The 20,563-nt window shown below is 36.9% G+C and overlaps 1 protein-coding gene across 2 annotated transcripts in view; it reads right to left on the bottom strand.

Moving 5' to 3' along the window:
* Positions 1-20,563, bottom strand: part of UBN2 (ubinuclein 2) — an 81,839-nt gene that overhangs the window by 4,387 nt on the left and 56,889 nt on the right. The window contains exons 15-17 of one of the 2 annotated variants that reach the window (XM_033098589.1): positions 20,286-20,517; positions 19,833-19,922; positions 16,566-16,704 (exon numbers count right to left, since the gene is read on the bottom strand). The exons of the other annotated variant lie outside the window; for it this stretch is intronic. Coding sequence (XP_032954480.1) covers positions 16,655-16,704; positions 19,833-19,922; positions 20,286-20,517 — 372 coding nt within the window. The 3' untranslated portion in view covers positions 16,566-16,654. Of the gene's footprint in view, positions 1-16,565; positions 16,705-19,832; positions 19,923-20,285; positions 20,518-20,563 lie in introns of those variants that run through there. 2 annotated transcript variants of the gene reach the window in all.

Genomic DNA, 20,563 nt, shown 5'->3' on the forward strand with positions numbered 1-20,563 from the left:
TTACTCTTCCTAACAGAAACACTGGAGACAAAAAGCAATGAAGTTATATTTTGTAAGTGATGAAGGAAAATAACTTAGAATATTATGTCCAGATAAACTATTATTTAAATGTGAAGAATCAAAGATGATACATTCAGACGTACAAGACCTTAGAAAGTACAGCACAGAGGCTCTTTGAAAATTCTACTGAAAGAAGTACTCTTATATTTAATATACTAATATAAGTAAATTATACTTAATATACTAAGTATTTAACAAGCACATGAAAAGATAACACCATTAGTCATTCAGGAAATACAAATCAAAAGGAACAAAATATCACTTTATACCTATCAGGACAGCTATAATTTAAAAAAATGTAAAATAACAAGTGCTGGTCAGGATGTGGAGAAATTTAAATAATTATACATTGCTGGTGGGAATAGAATGGTTCAGCTACTGTGGGAAAGAGTTTGGTGGTTCCTCAAAATACTAAACATAGAGTTACCATGTAGATCCAGCAATTCCACTCCTAGGTATACACCCAAGAGAAGTGAAAACATACGTCCATACAAAAACTTGTACACAGATGTTCATAGTAGCATTATTCATAATATTCAAAACGTGGAAACAAACAAACAAAAAGTGGAAACAGCCCAAGTGTCTATCAGCTGATAAATTGGTAAATAAAAATGTGATGTATTCATACTATGGAATATTATTCAGGATATAGATAGCTGGGATATCAAATTTAATATTAGGGCAAAAACATCATAAAGAAAAATGAGGGACATTATATATTGGTTAAAAAAAAAATAAAAAATAAACAACCGTAATGAACACATTTGCACCCAACAGAATTCATGGTTCCTTGAAAAATTAATAAGAACAAACCTGTGGCAAGGCTGAATAAGAAAAAGGGAGAAGATGCATGTAAAAAATAGAATAAAAATAGGAAAAATAGGAAAATACAGATACAGCAGAGATTATAAGAATAAAAAAATGTATTATGAATACATTTCTAAGAAATTTTCCACAAGTGTTAATCATATATGGGTGTTATAGTAAAGTACTTGATATAATTCAACTCGTACTTATGATCAACATTCCCAGAAAATTAGGAATAAAAAATTCTCTTAACTTCATAAAAATTATATACCAAAAATCTAGAATAAACACCATACTGAATGGAGAATATTTAGGTATTTTCCCATTAAAATAAAGATGCCACTTTCACCACTACTGTCAAACATAGTATTAAAGGACCAGTCTAATGCTCCAAGATGAGACAAGACATAAAATGTAAAAGAATTGGGAGAGATTAAACTGTCATTATTTGTAGCTTATATGAACATCTCCGTAGAAACACTAATAAAATAATCAGATGAGTTATTAGAATAAGAGAATTTAGCAAAATAGTTGGATACAAACTCAACTTTCAAAAACCAATAGCATTCCTTAATGCCAGCAAAAAACATGAGAAAATATAACAGAAAATTACATACCATTTATAAAAGCTGTATTAGAAGACATAAGAGAATTTGAATATACGAGTGAGGTAATTTAGCAGAGTAAAATTCTATTTTTCCTAAACTACTCCATAAATTAAATTTAATCCCACTAAATATTTTAGCTGGACTTTTTAATAGATTTGAAGATTTTCTTCTGAAATTTATAAAGGGGATAAAAATGCAAAATTAGCAGAGTCAACCTAGAAGAGCAAAGAGGGAGATTCTCCTTACCAGATAGTAGTTCTCCCTTATCTGTAGGTGATATGTTCCAAGGTCCCCAGTGGATGCCTGAAATCTTGGATAGTACCAAACCCTGTACATCCTGGTTTTTTCCCTCTACATACATGCCTTTTCACTTAAAGCACCTTCCCGCTTCTCTTCGGCATATCCGAAATGCCAGCATCACTACTCTTGCACTTTGGGACCATTATAAGGTAAAATAAGGGTGACTTGAACAGAAGCACTGCCATACCTTGACAGTGGATCTGATAACTGCGACAGCCACTAAGTGACAAATGGGCAGGGAGTTTATATACCATGGAGACGCTGAACAAAAGGGTGGTTCACATCCCTGGGTAGGACAGAGCAGGACAGCGTGAGATTTCATAACGCTACCCGGAATGGTACGCGATTTAAAAATTTGTGAATTGTTTATTTCTGGAATTTTCCATTTAATATTTTTGGACTGCGGTTGACCGTAACTAAAAACACATAAAGCAAACCCGTAGATAAGGGACTACTGTATTAAGGCATACTGTACGTCTACAGTAATAAAAACCAGTATGATACTGGCACAGAAATAAAGACAAAACCAATGGAACAGAATAAAGCTCAGAAATAGACCCCTGCATATATGAAAAACTTGACTTGTGATAAAAATGATACCAAAAATTAATGGGAGAAGTATTGATATACTAGATGGTGCTCGGAAAATTGCCTCACTAAATGAAGAAAAAATAGAGCTGGGCCCCTACATCACACAGCATACAAAGGTGGACAACAGCTGGATCATAAATGAAAAGATGAAAGGTAAAACGATAGAACTAATAAAAGAAACTGTAGAAGGATATCTTTGTGACCTAGGGGTAGGTAAATATTTTATAACAAACCCTTCAAAACACAAATGTAGGCAAAAAGTGGATAGATTCGACCACTAAAAAAGGTTTTCTGTTCAATAAAGGACGCCATAGACAGTTAAAAGACAGGTAAACAGACTAAAATATCTGACACATCTAAAACTGAGGTGATTATGATCTCTAACAAAAACATGAAAAAGGAACTGAATAACGAGCAGAGATGAGCAGATAATTCACAGAGGACTACAGCCCGTCTTGTGGTTCTAAGGAATTGAAGGCTAGAACCCAGGTTTTCACCTCCAGGGGGACGGATATATGTACGTATTAAGATGTGGCGGATGCACAAGGGACTACTACACAGCCATAAGAAGCAACACACAGGATGTACAAATAGCAACTCGGATAAATCCAAGAAAAGTGCAAAAAGGTAGGAAACTGCAAGATTTAGAGCACAGGACCATGTGTATACATTTAAATTGCATACACACAAAAGAACACTACTTTAGAGGGGTACAGGCATAACAAGGGGCACATATCCAAAAACGAGTGGGTGCTTATGGGACAGAGGGGAGTGGGGACTAAAGAAGGAGAAAGCTAATTCATAATAAACTGAGTGCTTGTACTGAGTGATGATGACCATGTAGTAGGAATTGAGCATGATTAATGTATCGCTTTGCATTTTTAGAGCAGTTTCCTTTCACTTGTTAAGCCAGGGGTTTCATACCTGCGATGAAAAAATTTTAACTGATATTTATTTATCCATGCCTGTCCTTTTAAATATTGAACGATTTTTTTAAAAAAAAAAAAAACACTGTGGCTTCACTTACATATTTTGGGCAATTAGGAGAGCAAGAGGAAGCATGAATTTAAGAAGAAAAAAGGCAGAAATGAGACAGAGTAATAGTAGCCACTATTTATCAGCTCTTATGTGCTAGGCACTTTGCTAGGTGCTTTCCATACCTTGTGTCTAAGTCAACAACAAACCCCGCCACTGGGTATTATCACTGCAGAAATTAGGACACAGTCTGACAGGAGCTAAGCTTCTTGTCGAAAGTGCCACAGTTTCCTAGTGCGGTCTTGGGAACCCAAGTCTAATGTCAGTTCATTCTCCTTCATGCTATGCCACCCTACTAGAAAAAAGACAGTGGGGAAAATAATGAAGGGACACACACAGGGACAGAGGGAAGAGGTAAATATACAGAGACAGAAAAAACAAGCTATGCCAAAGCACATACTGAGGAAACGCGATCGTTTTTGAGGTAAGGACACATGACATACCAAGGTCTACCTGTATCGGAAGGGGTTGTCTGTCCTTTGAAAAGTTCACGATCTCATTTGCAACGTAACTCAACCCTTGGCGCACCCGAAATCAGCTCTTCTGCTTTTATTTCCAATTTTCAAAACTCTTTTTGATAAATGATTTATTTTCTCATGCATTTTTCGAAGCTTACAGTGATATGTAGCAATGTCAGATTCTAGACAGACTCTCAGATCTAGTGTTAGGTCATTATTATCCGTGCCAAATGAACTTCTGATTGTCCGTTTGATATGCATACATAGACTATAAATATAGAAAGGATATTACAGTTTGACCTGTGATAGTAATCTAAATGCCCATCAATGAAGAATGGATACAATAAATCGTCGTGATACCGCAACTATGGAATATGATGAGCTGTCAGAAAGAAAGAAACAGACAGAGCTCTATGTATTGATGTGGAATAATCTCCAAGCTGACTGGGGAAAATGCTAGGTACAGTATAAGTACAGCAGGTAAGTATGCTTGATTTGTTTAAAAATCAGATACATATTTATAACTGGAGAAATTGGTAGCAGTGGTTGCTCTGGGGAAAGAAAATGAGGACCATGGGTAGGAAAGAGATGCTTTCCACTCAGTCTCCCCCATGTACTTGGTAACTCGGTACTTTTTTTTTTAACCAAGTACAAGAAGAATCTTTTCCCCAAAAACCCTTTATTTTAAATCACGTGCTTCCTTGTGTTTTCCTCCAAGCCAGATCCAATTTAGGGATCTAGTAGGGTCTGAGTGGAATAAATTTTCTTTTCCCTTCTCCCAGTGATGAGACAAGAGCTTCCTTACCATTTCTTTCTCCCTTTCTTCAACCAAGTCCACTGACTTGTTTCTTTCAAACAAAACCAATAACCAAAATTTATAAAAAAAACTTACTCATGTTATCCACGTTCAATGGAAAATACATTTAAGAAAAAGGATAAGGAAAAAGCACGCCTACCGCCACTCTTTATATTTCGGAATGTATGTCCTATGTATTTTTCTGGGCCTAGGTGCGTTTACATTTATCACTGCTCTTTCATTCAATACATGCACATCTTGGTCATATCTTATTTAAAAATTTATTATTACTTTTATTTACTTAACTAATCCCCTCTAACATGGCATTAGCCTATTTCAAACTTTTATGAGCAACATTGAGACAAATATCCTTGTACAGAAACCTTTGTACGAAGTCCATTTTCCCGAGAATAAATTTGCAAAAGCAAAGTAGCTCCACCACCAATCTAACTTTGCCTTCGATCTCCATCTGTAGCTGCTGGTCCATGCACCCTTTTCATAACCAGCCACAGATACTTCCCTGTGTCAAAGCTCAGGTCTGAGATGATTTCTTGCCTATGCAGACAAGTGTAAAACATACTTTCTGCTTCATATTTTTTTCTATACTCTCTTGAACCACCTCACCTTTTGGATACCTGACCCTCAATTCAACTCTTATAGAACTGGCTGCATTTTTCTAGCGGCTTGCTTCTTGGCTCTCTAAACCAAGAGACTAATATTTATCCCTTGGTTTTTCTGAAATCCTTAACTCCTTGGACCATGGTTTTTCTTAAAAACGTTAAAAAAAAAAAAAGAACTGGCATGAAGGATAATAAAAGCTAACATTTGCCTAGTGCTTATGTGTCATTGTGCTAATGCCTTATATAATTTAATGCTAATTGGAGTTACATGAAAAAAAACATTCCCTGGTCAAATAAGGGGGAAGTTAATGGGTTTAAAAAAGAATCTTAACAATGGCACCTTTAAGATGTTAATTAACATTTACAAGATGGCGACAACATATTTAGTCACATTATTTCACCACAGGTTTCTTGAGGGGCTACTACTCCCAAGAACACACTTTCACAAAACTGTCCTTAAATGTTGTTAGTTTTTTAGTAAAAGCCTTATAGCCTACCCTCCTCCCTCATGCATGAGGACCAGGCCTTTTAAAAATTCTTCATCTTAATGACAACGCACTGAAAATACACATGTGAAAGGAAAAATAGAAAGCACTCATAGCACCACTCTATTTTCGCACATATGTCCTTTTCTGCATACACTTATACTTTTCCTAGAAGTGTTCTTCAAGTAAAGCTTTAAAAGATGATCCGTTTTGCAGATAATTGCCGTATCTACGTTTTAAGCATTGATCCTGGAAAACACACACACACACCCCCTAACCCACAGGGAGAATGTAGTGAGCCCGCATTCCAGGACTCCCACAGTCTGGCTGCTTCTACTCATCCCAAGGCACACACCTCACACCAGCCTGCTCTACTTCCTGCTTCTTCAGGGTCACTCGGGACATTCCCTTTCCCTTCTTCCTGGCCAAATCCCATTCCTCCTTGGAGGCCCAGTTCAGCTGCCATCCACCTGACAAAGTCTTCCCAGATCTCTCTGGTCTAGTTTCTCCCCTGCTCTGACAAAATGTCAGGTGGCAACGGAGCACACCTTTGTGGCAAATTTTGAATTGTTATCTTTTAACTTGTCATGTGATTGCAAACTCTCAATATATTTGAGGGTGGGGCTCGTGCCTTTTACTTCTGCATCCCATAGTGCCTAGCACAGAGCGATACAGACAACAGATGTTCAACTGCTACTGAAAGAACGAGAGAGTAAAATCCAACTTAGCCCAATAATACAACAGACACGAGAATAATATGTACATTCCTCTTTATTTAATACAACGACACGTAACACGTACAAAAAGAAAAAACAATCATGTAAAAGGCCCTGTCACAAAGGATAGACAGGAAACATCTACATTAAATCAAATAAGGCTCCTGCTTCAAAACAGGGGTTTGCTAGCTACACCTGGAATATGAGCAAGGCTGTTGCAAAAGAAGAGAAAAGAACGAAAAGAAAAGAAATGCCCTGCACTGAAGGAGTATATCCATGGGGTTGTTACTAAATTCACAGATCCACATTTAGGAATGTTTAAGCCCTCTCACAGATCCAGAATTCATCAGCGTTTTATGAAATGTGTGATTTTTATTAATTTTTTTTGGTTAAAAAATTTACCTGTCTTTCTTCTTAGAAAATAGTGACAAGAGCTCTCTAAAAACTAGAGACCAGCAAATCACCCATAGTTTGGAGAGCATTACCATTACATTTCAAAGGGTGTGTAGAACTCAGAATGCAAAGGCAAGATGGCAGTGGGTAGAAGAATTTAACTTCTTAGTCATTTCCTGGTAGTTCGTATTTGATCAACCACTGGGAAAGACAAAATGGAAATACCTAGGCTCAGTGCAGGGTTCAGTAGCAGCAGTTTGTCCATATTCCTGCTCTTATTAGAGCCGGAAATTAAACAAGCACCAGTTCATCCCAAAAGAGCCTTATACAAACACACACACACACACACACACACGTACCCACACACATCCACAAGTCATCACCCCCCTTTTATTTAAATTTATTATTATTATTTTTTTTTTACTAAAATAATACAAAAAAGGGAGACAGGTATATTTACAAAAATCCATGGCTGGTACAGTACATAATTTTTAAGACACACTAAATGCTACAATCTTTCAGGTCCTGAGATTATTACAAATATCAACTCAAAGCTGTGTTCAGGTCCAGTTTTAAAGGAAGAAAAAAAAAAACAACCCCAAATATTAAGTCACACACTTATTTAAAATACAGCATATCCCTTCAAGTTAGCAAAAATGCACCTCCCTATGAACAAATGCAATACAGTAACCAGTGCTTTCACCCAGAGGAGCAGCCATTACTCAGGCTCCTTCCGTCAAGATTGGTTGTGAAACATGCTGGCATCTCTATTGAGCGTGGAGGTGGCTAAAGTAAGAGGAAGATGTGTAACTGGAGGGAAGTTCCTCTGTAGAGTGAACATTCACTGTATAAATAAGCCCTGTTTTTCCTTCTGTTACCAAACAAAAGTCTTTCCCTTATCAAATTTATACTGTATAGGTTGGAAATATGTGCTTAGCCAGACTAAAAATCAGAATCCTTATTTCCAATCAGTTATAGCAAATAGGTCTGAAGTCCCACAATAATTTTTACAACTGCAAATAAACTTTCTTGCTTGTAATAAAGGAGAGAAAACACTCATCACTTAGTTACCTTGGTAGACTTTGATTAACACATTATTTGGGGCACAAAATTTTCACCAGCCAGAGATTTCTTTTCCTCTTCTTTTAAGCTTGACAATGTATAGCAAGCAAAACACAATGACAAGCTTCAGATTTACATACTCATTCTAAGAACAATTTGTATTTTTGATACTTTCTATAATATAATTTTTCAATGACAGCCAACAAAGGACATTACAAAGCTGGAATCCTTTCTCTGGAGGCTGGCCGTGGATCAGAGGAAATCATTTATTTGTAGGTTGGGAAACTACCTCTACTGGTGGAAGGGACCTGTGTTTATCTGAAAGTCTCAGAAGGTATATGTAATTAATTATGTAGGCATAGCCAGGATTTAAAAAGTGGGCCAAAGTTGGCCAACTTTCCAATTAACTATCTAAAAACAGTAATACCTTTGTTAACTGAGAATAACTTCTTTCTCTTTTAATGCCTCTAGCCAAAATTGGGGTAATCCTTGGTCATTTTGCAGGTACGGGAAAGAAAACCCAGTGTGCTGGCACAGAGCACACTACCCCCACAAGCAGCAGAGATAAACAAAAAATGAAAGTTTATGACTGCAAGAATAGAAAATACAAGATAGCTAAGATCTGACAAATTAAGGGCAGGTTGTCACACAGGAAAAGATGCCAACTGGCTGGCCTTGGTTACTAACTCCTAAATGTGCTTAGAGGCTAGATGGAGCTGTTGAGTTCCAAAACAGAAGTATTTCCAAGTTATCTCGGGTAATGGTCCTCCTGTTTGAATTTAATTAGGTCTCCATTAGTGCTCCATTACAAAGTATTTTTAAACTAGATTTAAGGTAAAATAGAATTATATTATTATTAGGAAAATGGGAGCAAATAATGTAGAGTTTCTGAGAAACATAAAATTGGTACTAAGGATTCATATGGCCTATTTGACTCAAACCTTTGCAAAGTAGGCTTACTCCAGGGAAGTATGAAAATAAGCAAGGCAGAAGAGTATGAGAATTAAGAGTCCCTAACAAAGGCCTGCTTACTCTTTTGAAGAATTTTAAAAAGTATCCAGAGGAAGCCATGAAATGTGGCTACTACCGCATTATAGAGAAACCTATTGTTTACTACAAAGGAGATGAGAAAAAAAATTCTGGTCACTAGGGATAATTCTAAATCCTGGACATATAGACCCCCTTAATTATAGAGATTTCTAAAGTATTCTTGACCTGTTTGGATAACAGTTTGGAAAAGAATCAGAAATTTAAGTACTAACCCACTATGAACTGAAAATATCTAAGAAAGACTGAGAAGTAGAAGTACTATAGTCTGAGGAAATGAAATAAAGATCACAAACAGCTACTTTCAAGGAAATGATACTTTGGGAGTATTTGAGAAATAAGTAATATCAAGTCATTCAAAGGCAGTCTGCTTAAAATACTCTGAGTCCCTGTCTTGAGTCTGTGCTTGGATGGACTGGTCTCCTGGAACGCGCCTGTAGGCTTTACTTTTGAATTCAATGGGGACACAGGATAGATGGCCAAAGGGACTGAGAAAGGGAGGTGACTGACAGTTTATTCCTTCCCCCGACTCTTAACAACAGGCAACTGACATTCCAGTAGCAACTGGTTGATTAAAGGGTTAATTTAAGAGCTCTGACTGGAGGAACCGAAGAATGAAGACAAAAGGAAATGAAGAAAGAATTCAACATTAATATTCAAAGCTAATTTTAATTAAAATCTGACCATCTGTTCAGCTCTACAAACCTGAACACTGTGCCACGCATCTAAAACTTTCTCAGAATTGAACACTGGGATGATTTATCTTAACAACCCAAAGATATTCCATGATTGTAACTACTGTTTTGCACCAGTGAAAGGATCTGTACTTAATTTTTCAATATAAAGTTCACATTTTAGGATAGAAGAACACATAAAATATCTCTATTTTATGCTTCTGTTAATTTTCCCTAGAGGAACAAACACACATTCAACCAAACCCTTATATCTTGTATCTTTGGGTAGAAGTCTTAACAGCTGTTATTTAAAGAAGGGAAAAAGAGGAAAAATGTGGAAAATAAAGGATATATTTATCTGCATAGTTGATACTTTGAGGCTACTAACTAAGGCCTTATCTGGAAAAAGCAATAAAAAAAATCAAAAAGTGATTTTTAAGGAAAAAATGTCCTATCACTAGAGATTAAAGGGGCCTTGACCAATTTTGGGAATTCACCCAGCGCTTGGTCTGCTTGGGCCTGGTGCTGTCTCCTGACTCCATTGAGCTGGATAGTTCATTCCTCATCCCCTTACATTTTCTTTTCTGATCCTGAATATGTGCTACAATTCAGATCTACACACAACCCCTAACAATTGTTGCTCAGCATTTAGCCCTAACTAAAAACGCAGCGTCTATTTTTTCCTGTTGTTGTTTTAAATGATAAAAGGAAAATTCTATGAATTAGTACCTAATACGCTGGGATAGAAGGTGGGATAAAATGATCTTCATTTCCTCCTAGGAGTTGGGCAAAACATGTTTCCTTCTACCCCACCCTCCTCGCCCCTGACCCAGCTAGAAAGTGAGTTCTGCCTCCCCGCGCCCATTTTCCTACAACCTGAGCAGCTGATGGCTCCAGCTCTTTCATGGGTAGAAGAAGCATCAATTACAAAGGTAGACTGACTACAAGTGTACCCAGCTGACTGTGTGTCGTGCTTACCCCTCAGCTCAAAGCTGGACAAACCTATAGTTACAGAAATAGCACACAACGTCTGATTCACAAGAATGAGGAGACTCCCACTCATTTTTAGAAAGTTAAAAGCTTAATTATCCATCACCAAACAACTACTGTAAGAAAATCAGATTGAGAAGATGGAAAAGCGAGGCAGATAAAACTTTCAAGATCATTTATAACCCCAACAACCAGTCATCCAAACTTTACCTAGCTTCAACTCCGCAACCTTGGGAAAACGACACACGTAATAACACCATAAAAGGCTAAAATAAAATCTATGCATAATTAAGAAACTTAGTGTTATTCCCCCCTCCCCACTTATTAACCTGAAATTAACCATTTTACTCCACCACAAATATAATGTTTAAATAACAAATATGCATCTAAATTAGAATTCCAGTGATTTTTTTTAAACTTAAAAATCATATGGTGCTTTTATACGCATATTTTAGCCTTTGCAGGACGATGATAATACTTTTTTAAAATTATATAGAACATTTTAGAAAAACTCAAATTATTTGAAATAGTAAAGTCTCTGATATCCCTGGGAGGTAGGTGAATATTATTATACCCAATATTCTAATGGGTAATCTGAGGCACGAAGGTTCAATGATATTCCCCTAAACATAGTAATCCAAGAGTAACACGACTGAACAGCGGGTGCCTGACGGCAGTTTTGCTGTCAGGTAACACTACCAGGAGCCTCTGCTTTCTTTTTAGCCACCAGTCTCTTTCCAATTAAAATGTATTTAAAAGGGGGGCACTGATAAGATATTTGAACTGGGTTTTGAGGATTGATTCAACTTAAGACTCCTTTAACATGTCACAACTGTTTCCCACAAAAAACCAAAAATTATGTTATTTTGCTCAAGGAGGAATCTAAATAACCATAAAAGCAGATTAAGCCAAATGTAATTACCTGGGCAAATGAAAACAAAACTGAAGCTCTCTCAAGAATGCTATAGGTTACATGAGTGTTTTCCTCAGTATCTGAAGTCTTTCTACTTCTATCAACCTTCTGACAGATATGCAGCTATATGAATTCTTCAAAAATCATTTCCCAGAAGAAAATATGATGCATTTGTAATGTTGACAAAGTTGCGAACTTCCTTGCAAACGTATTCAGATACAATACCATGATTTCTAATTACCTCTAGCTCTTCCATATCTTCCTGCCTGCCCTAGCACACCTTATTGACTTGAGCCACAAAAGACTCGTTATTCCAATGCTTTCTCCAATATCACTCATGCCATGTGAAGAGCACAGAGCAGTGGGCTGCATCTAGGAATAGTCAATGAGTCCACTAAATTTATTTTACTTGTAATAACTGACTTATTTAATACATATATATATATATATATGTATATATATATTTTTTGTTAACTTCTACAAACAGATATTTAAAGGGGGAAGATAGCATCTTGTGAAAAGACAATTTCCCACTCATTAAAATTGACTAAAAGTAGTGGAATAAACAGGGCAGAAGTCTTGCAAACACTGAGGGGAGTGTTCAAAAAGGATGCAATGGTACAGCAGCTACTAGTTTTATATATATATTACATATGTATACATATATATATACACATATATATGTATGTCTGCATCTTACACACATATCCATATACATATCAAGAAAAGGAAGACTAGTACAGCATGACATGACGTTGGCAAGTTTGAGATTCTTCCTCCTGAATCCCCTGACTTATTAGCCTGTACTTTAGGATATCAGAGAACAGTTTCAAAAGAGGGGGAAAAAGAAAGAAAATAAAGGCACTTAACAAAGACAAAGGCCTGAATTGAGTTTGTTTTAGAGGAGCAATATAAGCATTTTACCAGAGCTAAGAAATGATTTACAGAGTTAAACTTTTCCCCATAAATTTTATCAAATAAAATTGCATAACATGTTTGTAATCAGTCATTTACCTACTACTGCATTTTTCTTCTGCTTCATTATTACAAAAACAAAAGCCCCCCCAAAGCAAAAAAACAAAACAAAAACAATCATACATGCACAATAGAAAGTAAAAGTGCCCCTTCTGAGAACATAAGGTCAGCAGAAACTACAGTCTGAAGCACAGGGAAAGTTCTTCAGTTTGGCTTGATTACAGATTTTTCTCACTCTTCTATTTCTAATTTAAAACAAAACAAATACCAACGAACAAAACAAGCAAACACAAATTCAAAACCTAAAGGATGATACAAAGAATACAGGGACCAGTGTGCTTTTATGGTACACTCCTAAAATAAAGTATCCTAATTCTATACGTGCGTCCAATTATATGACAAGACCTTCTAAAAATAAAGAACTGTAAATTAGGTTAAAGTCGACCAATACAGGCAAAGTTCATTTTACAAATGTAGCAGCAAATCTGATAGATAACTGGAGCTCTAAGAGATGATCCCAAGGGACAGAGTTCTCATATTCAATGGCAGTTTGAAAAACAGTAGAATTTCCATTTCAGAAAATGTCTTGAACCAAGTAGAGGTGGAAAGGGGTGTGGTGGGCAACCAGAGAAAGACTAGAGGTGTCTGCCCTTTCCAGCCCCGGGTAGTAAACAATTTAGATCTGCTTTGGGAAAAAAAAAATCCTGGGTTAAAAATCTTTTCCAATAAGTTGTTTTCAGACAGGTGTCAAACCCACAGTATTCAAACATGTACATGCCCCGTTCTTCCTCCTACCTTGGTGATACAAATAACCCTATTCAACTTCTATGGTATTTTAAAAAATGTTATTTGGGCTAACAGCATCCATCGAAGGGGTGGTAGGCATGCAAGAATGTATGAACACAATCCTCCGATTGCCTCAGACTATCAGGACTTCGTGAGTTCAGATTAACCTTACTTCTCCCAAAACGTTTTTCCTCAGGCTGTTTGAAAACCTTGATTTTTGGTACCCTCTGATCTCAGAAGCATAGGAGAGTTATAGTCAACGTATAATGGAATTATTGCTTGCATTGATTTTGGAGGCTCTGAATGAGCTTGACACTTTGCTCCCAAACAGTCTCCAACTGGGGCTCAGCACTGCTATCTTGGAAGACAACCCTGCTGACCATTATTGCTTGTGAATACTGAGGATTAGCTTGTATGTACAGTAACAGCTTACACATCAGGGAAGGCAATTTAAAATACGAGACAATTGAAAACAGCTTCATTTTCCTGAATGGAGAATCCCGCCCAGGGGGATGTAAGTGTGAGGCTTACGTTTGCTCTGGGATGCTGCGAATGCTCTTCAGACATACACACGGCTCTATATCCTTTCCAATGACTCACCATTTGAAAAAATAACGTAGTGACTTTTAAGTGCAAAAATACCATATGAGTCACAAGTCTCTGTGCTAAAAAATAACCAATTTATATGTTTGTTTTTTAGTAAGAAAAACTGTAAAGATAGATGACCATATCGTATGAACACCATTTTCAATGTTATGGTCTAGAAAAGAAAGTTTTATATTTACATGTAGGAACTCTTTGACCATACTTATCTATTAAGAGAAACAAGGGTGTTTGTTTCATTTGTACAAAATAAAAGGGTAGTCTTGATCGAAATGGATGTAAGTTAGTGAAAATGTGGTGGTGGGGAGTGAGGTGGGGATCTGGTAGCAGTCCCCAAGGGCTCAGGACTGAAGAGAATAGAACATAATCTCCATATATATTGACTTCTGAGAGCCAAGAGCCTTCAGATATTTTTAACAGTTAGTTATAAAATGATACCGAGGGAAGAATGGATAATCCTGTTCTTCTCCAGTGATGACAGACTCATCAGGGATCTTCACATAGCATGATTCAGAATTGATGGATTTAAGAAATTAAAATGATTATTCCTTAAACTAGTAATGAATTTATATATGAATAAATATATGTGTATACACACACACACATACAAATGAATACATGCATAATTATCAGCAGGAAGAGATTAATGTGTAGTGAATTCTCTCCTGCTTGGGAAGTAAAACAAAGGCTAGCTTCACAAGGGAAAACTCCTACATAGTATTAACAAAGACTTTCCCCCCCAAATTAGATAAAAACAAGAAGTATGCTACACCGGTTACTCAAGAATTGGGTCATCTTCCCTAATTAAAAAACCGAACAAATTTGAATCAAACCTCCCTGCAACATCCCAATATCCTTCCAAAACATCTACTAGGGTTGATACAACATTCTTATTTGTTTTACTGGTAAATTAAATTCCCAGAGGCAAATAATTATATCAATGATCCACTTGAAATAATCCTTTCCCCTTACTGTAACAAGTTCTTGGAACTAAAGTTTTCAGTTATTTATTAACTTTTTTCTATGAAGCAAGCCAATGTGACTTTGAAATTAAAATATAGGTTTACAGATCTGAATACATCTGTGGTAATTTATTCACAGTCCTATAGGCTATTTGGGACTTTTGCTTATAAAAGGAAAAAAGGGCCTGGTTAATACTCTTATTTGAATCAACTTAAGGGCATAGGGTGATTTGTAATGAAAACATGCAAGAAATCTTGCTACTACCAATCTGATGCTAATTTTTAGGGTAATCTGTCATTATAAATGGACCACGCTTACACCATTCTTGGGTACAGTTTGAAAACAACTGAGAGAGAGAGAGATACTAGAGTGATGATGAGACATAAAAAATGAAATAAAATGTATCCAAACAGAACCATAAATTTCTCCTTTAACATCCTTTGCTGAATATGCTATTTGCATAAGGAAACCATAATCACCAAGGAGTCTTATTATGTGCAGGTTTACTCACATACTAATATTCTGAGTAAATATTAGTAAATACTCCAAACCTATTTCAGTACACTGGATATAGGGAGCAAAAATACACTGTGACTGTTATAAAAAATAATCCCTTGTACACATAATGATTCTAACGTTATTCCTCCCTTTAAAATACTATCTTAAAAATTCCAAAAATATATATATGCTATTTGAATGACAAATGCAGAAACATATGTAGTAGTACACACTTACACCTGTTTACGTCAGTATTTAACAGTCACCTGAAGTACCACTAGCTAAAAGAACAGAAGACGTTGTGAAGTGAGGTGAAGATGGGGGAAATTTACAATTCATAGTGGCAGGCCTGCAAGGGCTAAGACACCACAGCCTCAGCCCTACGTTAAAGATCCCCATTTCTCAAGAGAAAATGTGAACAAAGTCACATTTTAACATCAAGAATGGAAATAAGAATTAACCAGTCAATACCAGATGCACAAATCACCTGAAGAAGAGAGTTAAGTACCTGCTTCTGAATGGAAGATGAAATTGACCCTTTTACAAAAAGGGGATATCTAAGTTTCGTCTGTTAAGAGCAACAGGCTCAATTTCTTGACTTTTAAAAATCTCCATGATTTAGTAAGAATATATATCACTGTGCTAAAATAACTTTCCTGAAGCATCTTTAGTCCACTGATTTTCATGGGGGAGTTGCTACACACTGGAGAAGATTCAAGTCTGCTCAGGAATTTTGAGGGTAGTATTTACTTAGCTATTGTCTATATCAGACATAGTGTCATTAATTCCTTTTGTGGCAAATTTGCTGCATAGTCCACTCAAATAGACATGATCGTTACTCCTGACAAACTGGCCTAATTCCGATATGTTGACTTTTAGAATGCAATGGTGTCTACAAGTGTTCAGATCCAACCCCCAGGATGGATGGAGTTTACCCAAATCCTCAATTTCTTTCTTCCTCCACGGGGAAAAATGAAATTTTTGTACTTCTGTGGGTTTGACAACTGAGTCTCTTTCAAGTCAGTTAACATGGTAACTTTGTCTTTCTTTAGAAGAGACCAAAGGTCACTAACTTTGCAAGAAAGTGTTTCTTCCTCCTGCACCTAGCTTTACTCAAGTAATGTTTTCTTTTCTTTTTCCTCCTCACCACAGTGCTTGGGACGAGAGAATGTAAACATCGACAGAACAGCAGCCCTATGACTACATGAGTACTTTCCCATCAGGTAGGTTCCATCAGCCAGCTGAGTGTCCCATCTCCTTTGCTTGTTGGGAAGTCACTGAGATTTCCGTGGTAATTTAGTGTCCCCTTTACTTTGGCCTCCATCTAAGAAAAGAGATGTTTAAATTGGGACGGGTAGGCATGTTATAAAAAACAGATAAAAACAAACAAAGCAAAAAGAATAATTAACTTTAAGTTTTCATGTGGATGACATTGCTAGAAAGATAACCTTCAATACCGTACATCTTACATGCTATCGCCTGATAGAGATTGAGAAATCATAGCAGATAAAACCTCGACAAGAATGATCCTCGTCTCAAATGACGGTGGTTCAATTGGTTTTCAGTGTCCTACAAACATTACGTCAAGAAGTATTTATTATCTACCTCGTAGCCAACTGTGCCAAATGCTGTGAGGATTACAAAGGAACCCAAAAGACATAATCCTCACTTTCAAGGGACCTACCACGTCTTTTGATTCCTTTAGAAGACAAGGTCAGTTTTATTTTCTTTGCAAGTGAAAATAAATTGAATGCCCTAACACAGCATTTGATAATTAATTCTCAATTATTTATGTAAATGAATGGGGCACACTGGTAGGGAAAAATCCAGCTGAGTCTTTGTTTTAGTCCTAAACTGGCAAAAGTTGTGCTGGCAAGTCTGTCATGGGGACCAATGGTTTCTAGTTTTACATAAGACTTTTACCGGGAAAATGTGCTTACTCTATTTAAAATGGGCAAGAGTAGGGACCAGTGACTTTGAAAGCCAAAAAAATATAAACTAAGTCTCTAATATGTCATTGCCTTAATAAGAAACATGAAGTCCCCTCACCCCCCACCTCGGCCTAATAGAAAAAGTCAGGGGACGCATGGGAGAAATACATAGGTGAAAAGGACAAAATATTGTATTATAATAACAATCTTAAGGCGGGAGAAGATCACAGAAGTCACACTGTTAGGTCCACTCATGTGATACCTAAATTATTCTGGCAGAACATAAACAAAACAACAACAAAAAAACCTGTCTCTACTGAAGAAAAGATGTTATCAATGAAATGGGATGATTATTTCAAAAGCTGTATAAGCAGAATACTATTAAAATAACTTCGGTACCAACATCTAAGGACTGGCTTTTCCATTTATAATGAGATATTATATACTTGCATTTGTCAAGAGAAATGATTTAACTTGACATGTAATTAAATTCATAAAGTGGCAAGGTTGGATTTTGCTCAAAGAAGGTTTGGTTAATTAGTAACATAAAATACTCCTAATAATCGCACTGTGAGTCTTTAGACCAGGGTTTGGCCGAAGGGCTAAATCGGGCCTGCCACCTCTTATTATAAATAAAGTTTTATTGGAATCCAGCAACACTCATGTTATTAATACATATTGTCTATGGCTGTTTTCATACTACAGTGACAGAGTTGAGTAGTTGTAATAAGATTATATGGCCTGCAAAGTCTAAAATATTTACTATTTGGGCCCTTGTAGGAAAAGTTTACCGACCCCCGTTTTCAGATAAAGTTAGAGAATTAACATTAATTGAACACTAAGGTACCATGCCAGAAGCTTTAAATACATTGTCATTAAATTCTCATTTCATTAAATTCATTAAATTCTCATAGGAAGCCTATTAAGCACATCTTGCACAAGTTTACAAGTAAGTGATGGTCAAACAGGAAACTTGCTCAAAGTGGCAGTGCTGGAATTCAAACATCCAACCTTGATTCTCAAACTCAGTGTCTTATACTTTAAAATGTTTTGTGTGTTTTTTTTTAATTAGTTTCAGGTACAAAAGACAAAGTAATACTTAGACGTTTACCATTTATATCCCTCACACTGTGTGAACCCCCCTCCCCCATCCACTATCCCTCTGACATTGCCCAGAGCCATCACATTTCCATAAAATGTTTTTAAAAGGAAAAATTGTAAACTTTTTCATTCCAATTACTTGGAAACGACTGACAGTCATATTTCCTTTCTCCCCAGATAACCTGAGAGAATTCATATAAAAGCTGGACTACTGGGGTTGTGTTGAACCACGAGAAGCCTGTTTAATTCCTCGCAGGTCCACACCGACATGCGCCGCGCACACGGCCCTAAGCTGGACTCACTGTACCCAGCGCTGTCAAAAGCCAGGGTGGAACTGCGTAAGTCACAGGGCTATTTTCCTTAAGCATTAAAACCTAATCAAGTTCAGGGAGAGCAGGACTGCTGACGCTTACGCCTACTTATGATCCCCATTTGCACAACTGTGGTGTTACATTCACTCTCTCAAGGCGTGAGTCAGAGGCAGCTTACCACTTAGGTTTGACTGGGTTAATTACAACCTGTTGCTGGAGATTGCTACTAGCTCCCATTTCCACATTGTGGCCTACTGTAAACTTGTTCAAACATAATTTGAAATGCAGTAGCCAAAAAAAAAGAGAAAAGAAATAGTGAGGCTCCAGGCAACTTCCAAAGTTACGAGGGTAGCTGGGCCATTATTTCTGCTCAAAAGATCCCGAAACTGGCCTTCAGAATAGTATCAGCAGTCTACTAAGGTCAGCTGCTGGTGAGAGAAGGAACATGAAGGCCATCTGTTATGCCCAGTGTCAACTATCTAATTTTAGATTTCAGAGCGATCTTGTTGAGCAGCAAGTGTATAATGTATAGTTTGGATCATGTTAATTTAATCACTGCCAAGAGGCAGAAAAGTTCAATAGTTAAGAATACTGGCTGTGGAATCAGACTTCCTGAGCGTCTATCTCAGATGGAACAATTCAGTGTGTCATCTTGGGCAAGCTGCTTATCACTGATTCAGTTTCCTGATCTATAAAATGGGGATTGTTATCTCATTCACAGGTCGGTTGTAAGGATTAACTTAGCTAATGACTACATGTAAGTAGTCACAAAACTACATGGCACTCAGTAAGCTTCTTTCAATTACTACATGTAAACTATTATAATTACCGGACATGACTTTTGTCCACTGTCTTATGAATCCTCTTCTTTGTCATCATTTCCATATAACACACACCTTCAAAAAGGCTCTCTTCACATGTAACAGAAGATCTCATTTACTTATTTCCTTTCTCTTAAAAGAAGTTTGTTGCTAATGATTCAATCATATGAAAATCTGTTTTTTCCAACCTTTGTCATTCCATTCACACTGTTTGCAGAAAAGATTTCTAGTCCAATCTACATAGCTATATAAGCAATAAAGAGATGAAGAAATAGGTGGCTTTCTTACCATTAAATGTTTGCTGTAAATGTGTAGGCAGAGGTGAGTGGGAAAGTGTTGCTGCATGCTGAGCTCCTGGCTGTAAACCCTTTAGTAAATCTGAGAGGAAAACAGACTTGTCAGTGATCTTCTTCAATCTGATATGAGCCCTCTTAGATCAAAAATGAAAATAGTTTGATTTTCCTAATGCAAGCACAGCCCCTGACTTCAAAGGCCTTCTTAGGATACATACATTAAAAAAATTTACATATATAAATGTATATGTGTATGCAAATAACCCAGCAAATTTGACTTCCTCTTATTATACATTTCATTAAGATAGAAATATGGTATCGTGGTTCATTCAGAAACTGTCAATAAACTCTCAGAATCCAGTACTTTAACTTATTACATACAGATGAAATAAACAGCGGTTCCCTGTTCTGTCCTGCTCGGCGTCCAGGTCAGTGAAGGGCCACTTACTGTGGGTCAGGCTGTGGTGGAAGGCCGCTGAGGTAGATCCCGTCGTAGCTGTCACTCCAGCTGTGTCCGTTCCAAAGCCAAGTAGCTCCAAGGGAAACTGGAAGGGCATGGTCACTGGAACAAGGCCACCCAGCATCCCAAAAGGAGTCATATTTTGATTTGTTACAGACAAAGGTGATGTCATGAGAGTCAGAGGTGAGGCATTAGCCAATAATGACGCTCCTGCTGTGGACTGCAGAAACCAGGGGTCAAAACACGTAAGAAAGCAAACCTTCACC

Source organism: Rhinolophus ferrumequinum, chromosome 26 (genome assembly GCF_004115265.2).
Source record: "Rhinolophus ferrumequinum isolate MPI-CBG mRhiFer1 chromosome 26, mRhiFer1_v1.p, whole genome shotgun sequence".
NCBI lineage: Eukaryota > Metazoa > Chordata > Mammalia > Chiroptera > Rhinolophidae > Rhinolophus > Rhinolophus ferrumequinum.